This window comes from Arachis ipaensis, chromosome B01 (assembly GCF_000816755.2).
Source record: "Arachis ipaensis cultivar K30076 chromosome B01, Araip1.1, whole genome shotgun sequence".
Classification (NCBI taxonomy): domain Eukaryota; kingdom Viridiplantae; phylum Streptophyta; class Magnoliopsida; order Fabales; family Fabaceae; genus Arachis; species Arachis ipaensis.
This window is the reverse complement of record NC_029785.2, coordinates 75,061,094-75,075,957: the sequence shown is the minus strand read 5'-3', so window position 1 is coordinate 75,075,957 and position 14,864 is coordinate 75,061,094. Positions and strand designations below refer to the sequence as shown.

General features: G+C 32.9%; 1 protein-coding gene and 1 long non-coding RNA gene across 2 annotated transcripts; both read right to left on the bottom strand.

The window, feature by feature from the left end:
- LOC110270853 lies at positions 4,736–10,925 on the bottom strand. Its single transcript, XR_002360529.1, has 3 exons — positions 10,791–10,925; positions 9,520–9,521; positions 4,736–4,748 (listed from the first exon to the last, which is right to left on the bottom strand). It is a non-coding gene; the product is annotated as an uncharacterized LOC110270853 (long non-coding RNA).
- On the bottom strand, positions 13,831–14,465 carry LOC110266136. The gene is made up of 2 exons (XM_021110142.1): positions 14,138–14,465; positions 13,831–13,862 (listed from the first exon to the last, which is right to left on the bottom strand). The coding sequence occupies exons 1-2, from the start codon at positions 14,463–14,465 to the stop codon at positions 13,831–13,833; spliced, it is 360 nt and encodes a 119-aa protein (XP_020965801.1).

The window sequence follows — 14,864 nt, the reverse complement described above, 5'->3', positions numbered from 1 at the left end:
GTGTGTTAAGTATTTTTAAGGTTTATAGGGCAGGAATGGCCTAGAAGATGAAAAGGAAGCATGCAAAAGTGGAAGGAATACAAGAAACTGAAGGAATTACTAAACTGTCCAGCCTGACCTCTTCATACTAATTCAACCATAACTTGAGCTACAGAGGTCCAAATGAGGCGGTTTTAGTTGCGTTAGAAAGCTAACATCAAAGGCTTTGCCATAGTTGCCACGCTGTTAGGTGATGCGCACGCGTGAATTACGTGTACGCGTGACCTGGCGAAAATTCAATCCACGCGTACGCGTGGATGACATGTACGCGTGACAGAGCCATGTGCTGGACGTATCAAAAATCACTAGGGACGATTTCTGGGCTGTTTTTAACCTAGTTTTGGGCTCAGAAAATACAGATTAGAGGCTACAGAGTGAGGGAATCAATTAATTCATTCACACAACTTACATTCACATAATTTTAGGTTTTAGATGTAGTTTCTAGAGGTTTTAGGATTTCTCTTAGTTTTAGGTTTATTTCTTCTCAATTCCAGGTTCAATGTTCCTTTAATTTAGTTTCTCTTCTACTTTTATTTATTCTAGCATTCTAGTTTATTTATTTTCCTTGTTGATTCTCTTCTTTTCCAAATTTGGTTTATGAATTCCATGTTAGATTAAATTTCTTATTTAATGCAATTTGAGGTATTTCAGATTTATGATTGCTTTCTTCTATTTATGTTATTAATGCTTGCAATTGGTTATTTGGAATTTGTTATCCTTTATTACTTTTCTATGCTTTTGTGCTATGCCCTCCAAGTGTTTGACTAAATGCTTGGGAGGGTTTTAAATTAGCTTTTTATATTCTTGGCTTTGGTTGAGTGATTGAAGACTCTTGAGTTATCAAACTCCCTTGTTGATTGTTAATTGAAGGTTGCTGGTTGATTTGGATCCCTCTAAAGCTAGTCTTTCCTTAGGAGTTGACTAGGACTTGAGGAATCAAATTGATTAGTCCACCTAACTTTCCTTTATTCGGTAAGAGTTAACTAAGTGGGAGCAACGGACAATTTTTATCACAATTGATAAGGATAACTAGGATAGGACGCCTGGTTCTCATACCTTACCAAGAGTCTTTTCTTAGTTATTAATTTAATTTCTTGCCATTTTATTTCCTTGTTCCTTATTTCAAAAACCCAAAAAGATACAATCTCATAACCAATAATAACTACACCTCCCTGCAATTTCTTGAGAGACGACCCGAGGTTTAAATACTTCGGTTTATTATTTTTATTGGGTTTGCTTTAGTGACAAACAAGTTTTTGTATGAAAGGATTATTGTTAGTTTAGAAACTATACTTGCAACGAGAACTTATTTGTGAATTCTTTACTAGCAAAAATTCGTTTGTCAGGCAGATATATCGGGCATTAACAAATCAGGCAGGTGGCTACAAGTATATCTCTTTCACGCAAAGGGACGTGTATAATAAAATAGCAAAGCAGAGGCACCAGTTACCCGGTGATGTATATGCAGCTTTGAAGTATCTAGAAGATCAAGCTCAACGAATGACCTTTCTCTCTATTTTAATCATCACATGGATGTCGATATTACTTTGCGCAATTTATTCTGGTGCGATGGTCTCAGTAGGGCAGATTACTCATTATTTGGTGATGTGCTGGATTTTGATGCTACCTATAAGAGGAATAAATATATGTGTCCATTGGTGGTATTTTCTGGTGTCAATTATCACAATCAAACAATTATTTTTGCTGCTACTTTAATTTTCGATGAGGAAAAAGACACATATAGGTGGTTGCTACAACAATTGAAGGTGGCAATGTATGGGAAAGCACCTGTTTTGGTTATCACGGATGGTGATCTATCAATGAAGTTCGCCATTGAGAAAGAGTTTCCTAATGCACATCATAAATTATGTGCATGGCATCTGATTCGCAATGCAACAAGTAACATTGGCAAGTCCTAGTTTATCTCTATGTTTAAAAAGTGTATACTAGGCGACTATGAAATTGATGTATTTTTTCAAAAGTGGTTTGAAATGGTTGAGAAATTTGGTGTCAAAAACAAGAATTGGGTCCTAAATATGTATAAAAAGAGACATTCATGGGCAACTGCATATATAAGAGGGAAGTTTTTTGCTGGTTTTCGAACTACTTCTCGGTGTGAGGGATTAAACTCAATCATTGCAAAGTATGTCAATTCAAGGTACAATCTGGTTGAGTTCATTCAACACTTTAATCGATGTGTCGACCATATTCGGTGGAAAGAGGTCTAAGCTGACCTCGCATCTATGAATGGGAGACCTAGTATGCAAACGTGTTTTCAATAGTTAGAGAGGAGTGCTGCCAAAGTTTACACGCTATCAATATTTTATATGTTCCAACCAATCCTTGTCGAGCTGCATCAATGAAGGTAATAAATATGAGGCAAACTGGCTCTTATGTGATTTACTCTGTCAGTTTGGACCAAACGCCAAATGAGATGTGGCGTGTATTCTTTTGTGACATTGAGATGGAATTCAATTGTTCATGTATGAGAATGGAATCATTTGACATACTTTGTGAATACATAGTTTGCGTCTTGGTGCATGAAGATATAAATGAGTTTCCAAGGTCATTAGTCTTGCCTCGGTAGACCAAGTCTGCCAAGGTAGGTTTGCAAAATGCGGTCGGATTTCATTAGGATTCTTTGATGCTAAGTCAATACGGTTGTTTGATGGATTGGTTTAGACAACTAGCTAACTTTGCTTGCCAAGATAAGGAGAGATTTATCTTTACACGGGAAATGGCTATGAATTTGTTGAAACAATTTAAAGAGAAAGATGCTGAACAAAAAGAGTTGGTTAATGATGTAGATAGTATAAGAGATGATGTGCAAGTGAATGCTTCTGGAGCTAGACTTGCAACCAATGATCTGGGACATAGCATGCCAACGGACCCAAGAAAATGTAGGACAAAAGGGGGTGCTGCACAGTCCAATAAAAGAAAACATCGATGTGGACAATGTGGCATGAAGGGTCACAATCGAACAACTTGTCATGTTCATCGAGGAATTTCACAGTTAGAAGGCCGTGGAATTGACACATTTGATAATGACTTGGATGATCATATGAACATTGAAGATGATTCATTAGTAAGTATTTTTACCAATGAGTTATGATAAAGTTTTAATTGCTACTTATTTGCTAGTACTAATGATATTATACTGCTTATATTGTAGGTATATGATGAGAATGCTTCGTACAGTAGCAATGAAGTGCTGAAATAAGGTGGCCAGAAATTAAAAAAAATGGAAACTTTTGCAAACTTTCTACTAAATGTTATTTACAGGTGGCAAGAAACACGGGGAGGCATTCATGATCTTCTGGATCTACAACACCTAAAGCAGATGGAAAAGCTAAACATAAATATACAGTGATGTGAATTACATAAGCCAACATTTATTTATAATTTTATATTATATAAAAATAGATACCAAACTATATTATAGAATAATGAAGTATTGCCTTAATCATTTTAATTGTATCGCTATTTTTATTTTTATTTTTGTTGGAATGAAATTCTTACTACCTTTTTTAAAAAAAAGGCATGGTTTTTTGAAATTATAGGTATACGTAATACATGGCTAAATTTTTATTTGTTCTTTTTGTGTCTACCTTACTTTTTTGTCAACATTATTGTAAGTCAATAAGAAGGGCTTAATTGAAATTATAGGTATACATTATTAATTATATTCTATTCCAAGACTTCAATCATAAATAATTAATGAGATTAATAGCTAATAAGTCCCGGTTGGTTTAAGTGATAAATGATTGCTTTTCTTTCAGCCAGCTTTTGATTTTGACTTTTCTAGAAGAAGAAAAGTATTTTTAGAGAACTAGTTTCACTAATGTAAATATTCTTGACTAAAAAAAATCTTTTTTATAAAAAAAAATACTTGTAATAAAGAAGAGTTCATCATAAAAAAATTGAAAAAAAATGAGATAAATAACACTGATAATTTTGAGTTGTATTTAGAATTATAAGTAAGTTTTTAATAGGATAACGAAAAAATAATACACAATGAGAGAAATAAAAATTACATAATTAAAAATTTGTCTATTTTAGTAAGTTTAACAAGAAGACATGAATAATTCTTCCCAATTTCAGTAAAGATGCTATGGGTGTATCATAAGCCAACACAATTAAAACCTCTCGTTAACATCTGTCTATATCTTATTCCAATCTCCAGTGACGAAATCCAAGGCTAAATACATTCTACTCCTTTCTTCATGCAGCTGTAATTTATTTAACTAAACATTAATACATGTATTAGTGTAATTAAAGAGCAAAATTCTCTATGTTAAAAGTTACCTTTGGGGGGACCACAGGAGTGAATTCCTGTTGCACATCCATTTATTGCATAACCCATACAGCTGAATCATTGCTATGTGAAAACGTATCATGTAATACAACCTAAGGCCGTCGAAAGCAAAATATATATATTAAATTAAATAACCAACAATTTGAATAATTATCTATTTGTGCACCTAGGAATACCTATTGCCCTATGGACTTCCCAACCCTTAAAACTCAATATTTCTTGTATACCACATTTTGCATACTTCTCTGAAAATATTATTTCAGAAAGAGCCACTCCCTGTAATAAGAATATTGTGCTTTATTATTCAAAATAATGTTATTATTTGCTTTGTTTCTATAGTAAGTGAACTTACTATATTTCTAATATGATGCCTGCGTGGTTCATCATCTTCAACCTTACAGTGAGAGTCTAAATGATAAAGCATTTTGTGAGGAATGCTCATTACCATTAGATACCAGTGATCTTTCTCTTTGATTGGGACATATATCTGTATAACAAATAGGATGTAATATGTTTAAGTACAAGTTTGAGTACTTTTTATTATAATAAAAATATTCCAATAATTAATGAGAACTTACAAATTGAAGGACGTGGGTTGGTGGCATATAATGTGCATATTTTCCAGTAGGTCATGATCCTCCATATGTAACGACACGTCATCCTAAGTATGTTTGAGCATAATGGTTATTTATTTTACTTAATTAAAATGAGCCAATCAAGATTTTGACTTACCGCAAATAATGGTAGAAGGGACCAAACATTCTTTAATTTGATCATGCTAATATTTGATGTTATCTTCAATGCCATCAACTTTATTACCAGTTCAGACCCTTGCTTTCCAGGTACGAGACAGAACAGATCTTCTCTAGTTGTAGTTGTGTCGTGAATATGAACTAAATCATCTCTAACACAAAGCCACCATGTTAGCCACAAAGATAACTAAAATTAAAAATAAAAGATAACAAAAAAATGCTCACGCTATATCATTATCAGCAGAAAAGATGTACATAGCCATATTGACCAAGTTCTCACTCAACCTCATATCTTTTGGTGGTTTGAATGAACAATTAAGATTCTGCACAAAACAAAGAGGTTATCCACAATATACATATTTAAATACTATGCCAATAAATAATTTTTAAATATATGAAATACCTTTGGGATAGAAGTTGACTTGAAAGCCATTTTTTGTTGTTTCGCAGAGCTTGTTAACCGTGCATTATTTATGATGAAAGTTAAAGGCCCTTTGCGTACTCTAGTTTCCGCCATCTTGCTTGATAGTTGAACTTTGTGCTCAAGTTTTGGTATTTTAGCTGGTCGTGTAAATGCCATGTTTTGGATAGATGGTGGATTATTGACTCTTGCCAGTTTGTCCTTTTGCCTTACAAACTTACTCGGATGTTCTTGCACAGTTTTATAGGTTTTGCTATTTGTTTGAAAATCCAGTCTTGACTTTGACTTCGATTTTTCTTCTCCAGTGACGCATATTTGCATCCCTTTGCAGAACAATGGTGGCAGATTGTGCGAAATCTCAATATCCTTATTTTCGTCGGATAAATTCATAAACACACAATTTTCAGACTTTACCTGCAACGAACAAGAGTTCTTCTTTGTTACATCACCACATGATTTATTCTTAATCTCATATAGGTCCGTATTGTCGAATTTCTCATGATGCTTCTCATCAATTTTACATTGAAGGGCGGTTAGCGTATCAAGTGACTTCTTCGCCATCCACATTGCTTTCTCCATCTCATCAACTCTCTTGGATAAAGACTACATTATAAAAAGAAAATTAGTATTGTTATATATCAATAACATTGTAATTTATCATGAGTTGGATATATTACCTCTATTGCATGTAGTATTTGCTTCAACGGAGAATTTTCAATCATTTTTATCGAAAAAGATCCAATGTGATCGTCTACTACTTTTTCTTCCATTGTTATACTAGATTATAATTTTAGTTTTAGTGAAGATAGTTAACAGTGTTTTATACTTGAGTATTTATATATAAGAATAAGATTATGTTTCACACAACTAATTCTTTTTTAATAATTTAAATATGATAACCAATAATTAGTCATCTAACTTTAAATTAAAAATTAAAATTTATCCAAAATTTAACAACTTTCCACCGTTTAAGATACTATCCCTTTATCTTGTATTTAAATAATAATAAATTTGAGATTACTCATTAAATATTAGCTTTTTAAAAAAGATAAAATTAGATTATTTTATATAATCTTATTATTCTTAACTTCTTTTTATCTTACTCTAATTAGATAACTTTTAAAAAAAAAAGATAAAAATAAAATATTTTAAAATTTTTTATTATTTTTATCTTATTTTTTATAACCGAATTTGCTATATATTTATTTTAAGGGGTTATATGGTATAATAAGAGAAAATACTATCTGAGTGAGTAGTAAAAAATTATTCCAATGGAAAATATGCAGGTCAAGAATACGTTTAACGATCTAACAAAAAGGATAAAAAACTTAGAATCGGTAATTCATGTTCTATACCAAAAGATTAATGTGATCATGGCACAACAAATAACTTCCACAATAGTAGTTCGATATTAGATCCTACTGTAGTTGTACAATCTTCAGAAAGTACAAAAACTAGTAGTGATCTTACTAGTATCTTACCAATTCAACCCAAAAAGTTATTCCAATCAAATATCACTCGTGAAGCAACAACTCCACCTAATGGACAACCACATGTTACAGTAGGAGCTGTACTGCCAAAGGTAACCTTATTTTTTTCTTCTTTCTTTTAATTTTTTTCTCTTTCCTTTATTTTTTAGTTTAATCTTGAAACTATTTTTTTTACTGCAATGGTGGACGCTTATTGCATTTGAGCCTACACCTTTGATGATGTTAATCGATTCTCAAGCTGATATTGTAGCCTATATTTTTTCGGATACGTTAGATCCGTACATGTGATTTATCATTATGTGTAATATATAATAGTTTAAAAATTTTATGATTCTCCTAACTAACCATTTTATGACTTTGGCAGTTGTAAAGAGTTGGTAATTTCAGATGAAAAAGGTTATAAAAGTACATTTAGATGTCTTGTGCTGGAGAAATGTGTCGAGTCATGAGTAAGTATAGAAGTCATTGCATATTATACTTTTTCTTGTAATTATAACTTTGTGATTTGTATTTTACCTTTAAACATGTTTTACATATAAATTTAACATAATGTAGGTTATAAACCTGGTTGCACTTATGATAACACGTGTATTTCGACGTAGGAATGAAGATCCAATTTGCTGGTTCATGCCTGAACATTTTGCAGTAAATTTATCCCTATAATATTTCTAAATTATTAGTTAATATTTTTGTCTAATAGTTTGAGTGGATATACTAATTTATAAAGTTCTTTTTTCTAGACTAAACCATGCCATGTACTCACACTTGTAAAGTTTATAATTAAATTATCAATTCAAAAGTAGTTATTAAATTGAAAACATATTTTCATTTAACAATTATTTTTGTGTTTGCAGCGATATGCTTTAAGCGACAAATACAAACCGGTCGAGGTTCTCTTTGATTTCTTTGGAGCTTATATGTCACTAAAAGTTAGCCATGTCATTAGGGTACAAGTGACCAATTTGTTTTCCATTAATATACTATTTTATTTTCCTAAAGTTTATAATGGTTTAAGGTTAATTGCAGGTTTTTATCCCTATCTATGAGGAACTACATTGGTATTTGGTTATTGTTGACTTTACGAGTCGTCGCCTAATCTTATTGGATTCACTGCCTTTTGTCAGAAAACATCAACAACGCAAAAGGAACGCAATTAAAGTGGTAATTATTTGTTCTAAATCAGTACTCAATCATCTAGAATCACTTAACAATTTAACAATTTAAATAGCCGTTTGTTGTAACTAGTACTCTTAGTCAATTTAAATCATGTATAATTCACTTTTTTTTTGGTCATGAATTCACTCTTGTATAGGCAACTTATTTAGAAGCAATGTTAGATGATCATATTTTTTATGATTATAAGTCTAAAGTTGTAGATTGCTCCACTTTTTGGCCTATCACACCTTTTGGCCTACCCACTCAAAAATACATATCATAATTTCATATCCCTCTTTCAAACTTAATAAAGATAAAGGCGAGGGAACAATAATAGCTAAGATAATACAAAAATACCAAATAAATAGAAAATGAACATAACTCTACTGAAGCTTCGTCGTCCATATCCTGAAAAGGAATAACCTGTAGGGGAGTGAGAACGTCGTCCTCACTTGTTCTAACTATAGGGTTACAAAACTTGCTATAACAAGATACGTAATATAAAATTATTTTTAGCGTACAGTGATCATTGCTCGTCTTAGGTGTCTTTCCAAAAACCATGGGTACGCATTCAAAATCCAGAAAATCCCTTTTTGAAGACTTGGTAAGTTTCTCAAATATTTTAAAACAAAACCTTTTTCCTTTCTTGCAAAATCTGAAAAGTTTTTCCTAGACAGTATGAATGACCAACATGTCCCAAGCATAGGTTCAATTAAGTCTATGCTGTAAGAGTTTGATTTTTCATACTTTTCTAGACCACAACCATGAAAGCAGTTACCTACGCGGTATAAATGATCATCTCGTTCCAAGTATAGGTTCATTAAGTCTATGTTGAACCGGTCAGATACTTTATACAAAACTAAAACTCAATATACCAACCACGGCCTCAAGCCCATCCAATCCAACACCACCCCCGGCCCAAACAACTCAATCATCAACCAATTCATCACAAGCCAACCAATCAAACACAATCACAATTAATGTAGTTCAAACACAATCAATAGCAATTACAACAAATATAGCAATTAGCAATTAACATAAGTACATAGGCAAACCAATTACAATATGCACACCTCAAACAATGTCACATAAATGCAAATGATGAATGTCTGTCCTACTGGCTGTGATATCACATTGTCAGTTCAACTGCCAACCCGACACATCTCCATGGAGACGTCGCCCTTCGGAATCATCATATGGGAACCCCCGAGATATAGTGCTCGGATCACTATCCAGGATTTTGCGCCTGCACACTCTATGGATCCGAAGGGATGCGAGCAGGATACTCTTGCCACCGACCTCGCATCTCAACACAAGCGGGACGAACCACCACCCTTACGCTGCCACCACTACCTCGACAGGCGGGATCCAACCGCTGTCCCTGCCGGGCGCATAGCATCTTATCAACAATCTCATCTCAGCATAAGCGGGACGAACCCGACCCTTATGTCTACCAAACAATAACTCCTCAATCTTGATGATTATCACAATCAATTAGGCTCAATAACTTATTTCAAATTCATTCTTGGCCTATTTACTTTTAAATAACAAACATTTTCAATTCACATCTTGCCAAGAATCACTTTTCAAAATGGTGCCACTTCCCACATCTTTCCAACACTTTCAAACAATCTCAAAACCATGCCAAATTCAAAATCTCTTTTGAAAGACTCAAAATTTTTCACTTCTAAATCAGGATTTGGTCAAAAAATTCCTCGGCGGAGTCTCAAGGTTTCAGGGGAGAATAACCTAACTCATTTCTTAAATTCATTGAAAACCTCCAAAACCTTAACTTATTGATTTGAATAAATAAAATAGAATTTAAACCAAAACCAAGTTATGTATCCAAATATTCCAAACCAATTTCAAAACCAACTTACTTAAACCAAAACCAAATTATTTAAGCCGAAAACCAATCTCAGTTTCATTCGTAAATCTGTTTCCAAGGGCTCGGAAAGTGTTTCAGTTTTACTAAATCAAAGTTTAAGAAATTACCTCAAACTTTTCCTAAAATGTCGTAAAGTGAAATTAGATAATCGAACTCCATTAAAACTCCTTCAAATTTGCTTACGTAATCAAATTCTGAAACTTAATTATTTTCATCTTTAAATCGACTTTAAAACATGAATCTTTTCTAAAATGGTTTACATTCAAAATATAATAATTTTCTTAATAAAAGGGTTCAAACCTAATTCATTTATCAGTAATACAGTTCAAGGCATAATCCATTCCTTTTTAAAATACCGTTTCAAATAAAGTCTCGGATTTTATAGAAATTTCGGCAGCATCTCCCCTAAAACTTGGACTTTGCCACCCTTCCGGGTCCCAACCAACCCAATCCTCAACTTTTTCTAACAGGTTCAAGACTAAATCAATTTCCAATAAAACAAAAACTCAAACTTTCAGATTATCAAAACTCATTTCAAATCAACCAATCCAAAAATCTCTAATTTATCAAAAGCACGTCTTATTTCAATCAAACAGGCAACCATATTCATTCAAGACAAAATCAGACAATTCATAATACTCACCTAAACACCAGAAATACAATTCGCAAAGCATATCTATTTATAACAATTCGAATTTAAAATAAATTAGTTTGTATAAAAAGCCCCTACCTCGACTCGTCGAAACCATAACCCAAACGCATCAACCGAACTCTTTCCTCTCAGCCCGAAACCAACGACAACCACAGACTTAGCCCCTTATCACTTTTGCAGCACTCACAGCAACTTAAAAGTGACATTCACATATAGAACTCGAACCTACGTTACCAAACCTCAGAGTTTATAACCCAACATAATAGAATACTAACACAGGGGTTTCCAAAATACATATACTTACCGAACAAAGAAAACAAAACGGCTGCGGTGGCTTCTCCCCTGCTTGCGTCTCTGCTCTTCAACGATGGCATGGCGAGGCGACGCACAGCCCACCAGCTCCGGTGCCCCTCCCCAGCACTCCCTCACCCTCAGATCTCCCTCTCTTCTTCTCCCTCTCCAGTCTTCTTCCCCACGGCCCCCCCTTCCCAGCTTCCCTTTCTTCTTTCTTTCTTTCTTTCTTTCTTTCTTTCTTTCTTTCTGAAGCAGATTTAAGTTAGGGTTTGGGGAAAGGGTTGCTGCGCTGAGAGAAGGGTGAGGGTGGGTTAGGGTAGTAAATTAAGGTTTGTGGTAAAAATTAGGTATAGGGATAATTTGGTAATTTTAATAAAATCAGAGCATAAAGTATTAATATTTGTAAAACTAATTTAATCTCTGAAATTACTTTAAAATATTGTTTGTGATATAAAATACTAATTGATTTCTAATCAATTTCTCTAATTGAAAATACATAGTAATATCTTTAATTTTCTTTATCCTTAAAACTTAAAGTATTGAATGATATAAATATAATTGATCTAAAATCAAATCATATAAAATTCTTATTATTTTATAACTACCAACTTTATAACTTAATTATAGAAAATGATTCAATAATCATAAAATTAGATGAAATTCTGATTAAAATAGCCAAACCTCATTATTTTTGAATTTCTAAAACTTTAAATCATAAATAGAAAAATAATCCGTAAGTATAGAGTTTGGATAAAAACCTTAATTTATTTTCAAACCCAATTAATCAAAATTGCCTTAAATTATTTTCAATAAAAAGGAAATTTTTTTGAAATTAAAACTGTAAATAAATACATGATTCGAGATTAGCTCAAAATAGGACTTTTTCAAAAGTCTTGGTCTTACACTCCACACGAATAAGACTTGCCATGAATCTAGTTTTAGAGGAGGACAACAATTTGTGTCTCGTAATCTAGAGAATGCTTGGAAATATAGGAGCAAGGTGGAAGCAAAGCATGAAGATATCTGGAAGTGAGGAATTATCTTTTTAGATATTTTTACTATTTTTTTGAAAGACAAATTATTAAGCTATTTTTCATTAGTTTATACACTAACTTATCCTTCTTCTACATATTACAATTCTATATTACTAATTTTCTTTACTTTATCAGTTAATATAAGTTATTAGTAACCTATATATTATTGTAACTAATTATTGCTGAGTATGATAGATACAATATAACTTAATCCAAAAAATGAACAAGAGCAAAGTTTAAACATATCCTGAATTTATAAGATATAATTGATCTATCTTAAGCCATTGTTAAAAAATATAATAGAAAGTTTAAAAATACAACACCAAAGCTATATTTCATAGCAATTGAACCTTTAACTTCAACTACACTTTTCCAACTAAAGAAGTAAACGAAAAACAAAGGCTACCAAGAAAACGAACTCACTTCTTTATCCATATTATTAACAAGTGCCAAAGAGAGACAAAAAGGAGGAAAATACATGCTTGCTCGCTACAAAACTTGCAACCAATATCAATCCAGAAGTTGCTATCAATGAAGATTAAGAAATGAATTTTTAGTTTCTAATTCTGAACGGGGTGTACTTTGAAACTTTCATCAAAGTAATGCGCTTCTGCGTCCATAGTATATGAAAAAGGTTTCATCTATTGATCATAAATGGCTACAGTCCAAGTTCAGAAAGTAGCTAGCGCCATCTTGTCGTTTCCTCATAAAAAATGTAGGTCAGGGGTGATATAAGAACGCCACTGCCACCAATCTACATTAAACGAATGTAATCAACAAGAAAATGAGTATGAAAATCATATATGAAAGGAAATTCACATAGTCACTGTTTTATGCCAAGTCCATGTAGTAATGCTAGCCACTGCTAGTGGCAGTAATACATCATGTAGGCTAACATTTTATCCCAAACCAAATATAATTGGGTTATTTGGACTCGAGTCATTCAGAATAACAAGGATTTATATGAAATCCAAAATAGATGGTTTGAAAATAATGTAAAAACTCACAGCTCTCAGCTGTTGTATAGACTTGTATAGTGCCTTCTTCGGTACACATATATGGCATAGTTGTCTGCTATTACCTTTTCTTCCCGTTTGCAAAAAATAGGACTTATCCCTGCAGAAGATAAACACATGTTCCTCTTAAAATTGAGAACAAATTGTAGTGAAAAAATAATGATACTGCTTATGATCACAATAGATAGTATATGACAAATTTTGCTATTGCAAAAAGTAAATGCTGTAAGGAAAGCTCCAACCGGTGAAAAAAAAATGAAAAATGAAGGTAACAACACTTTTATAAAGATGACAAACTTTCTTCTTCTAATCTATCTAGTCAAATGAAAACTATTTTTCTTTCCTTTTTGGTTTCACTATCTGTTGTACAACTTTTAAGTAGTGGTGCAAACTTTTTGCATAGAAAGACTACATATATATTTTTTGGGGACCGTGGGAATAATCAAATCCAATTGAAAAAGACTCAGTTACAAGCATCACCACCAATTAATTGAAGAAACATTATGGTGTCACTAAAGAAAAATAAAATGACTAACCCAATCACCATCAAAAGTTTAGCAATCTCCCCATTTTACAATCCTTCTAGAAATGTTGTGATCCCTTAACTTAATAATGCTCAGTTCACACATTAAAGGACCTTCTAGTTGCAAATTCTAAAAAGAAAATTGTTGTTGATATCTTAAGTTCTTCTACATTATTAGGTCTCAGAATAATGCATTATGCATGTATCAAAACCATAAACTACAAAAAGAGAAAAATACGCACTGATCCATATCACAGAGCATGATATACAGTTCCACAGGAACCTGCAATTAAAAAATAAAGTGGTAAACAGGTAAAGCATAAGAATGCAAAATGCAAGTAGGTGCTATATACAAATGACCAGAAATCCATAAAGAATCAACCAACTCAAACATAAGAAGTCCAATTACAGCTAACATGTCAAGATTCTTTTCTGGTAAATACTATTTCTCTTATTAAAGCATGCATATTGTCAAATAGTTTTTTTCTCAAGAATGTCAAAAACTTATTCTCTAACTGATTATTAACAAATAAATGCTTTAGTTAAGAGCATGACTACCTTGTCCAATTTGTTCTCCAATAGTCAGGTATTCCCACAAAATTTCATAATCTAAGCAATCAGTGTCCACATCCACTTTATTATTGACAGCACAATTTTTGGCACTTCCACAGCTGCTGGAACTACTTGTGCTGTTAATATTGATGGACAAGGACCAGGATCCTGAAGCCTCATTGTTACTAGGGCGATTCCTTTCACCTCCTTGGCGTTCTTGCTTCTGATTAACTGACTGATTTTCTTGATGATCATTTAACAAGAAAGGCACAACAACACGGACATCCTTTGCCTCTGATCCTTCTTGATCATTTTCTTTCCATGGCCATGCCATTGTATTATTTTGAATCCATGCTTCAGCCTTAGACGTTATAATCTTGTGAATAAAAACTATAGTGCGAAGACAGCAGAAAAATCTCCAAATTCACAAGAATTGCCATAGAAAAAGCATTAAAACAAAATAAAGTAAAATGAAACCTGAGTAATTTGCAGGGGCAGAGACAAAGCACAACAACGCAGAGGAACTAAAAAGTGTGGTGTGGCGACAGTAGAAATGGCGGTGGCGGTACTGAGTGCAGACAGCGATAGCGACAGTGGTAAACTAGTAGCTGAAGAGATGAGAGAAGAACAAAAGCATTAGTGAAAAACCCTAGCAGAGACATCTCTCATCTCTGAAACTATGGTTAAAAGGAAAGCGAAAAAGTGTAAAAAAAAAAAACCGAAGAGGCAAAAA

Coding starts and splice junctions, on each gene's coding strand:
- LOC110266136 (XM_021110142.1), bottom strand. CDS start 14,465: ATGGCATGGCCATGGAAAGAAAATGATCAAGAAGGATCAGAGGCAAAG. Junction 13,863..14,137: donor TGGAGAACAAATTGGACAAG/GTAGTCATGCTC, acceptor TTTTAATTGCAG/GTTCCTGTGGAACTGTATAT.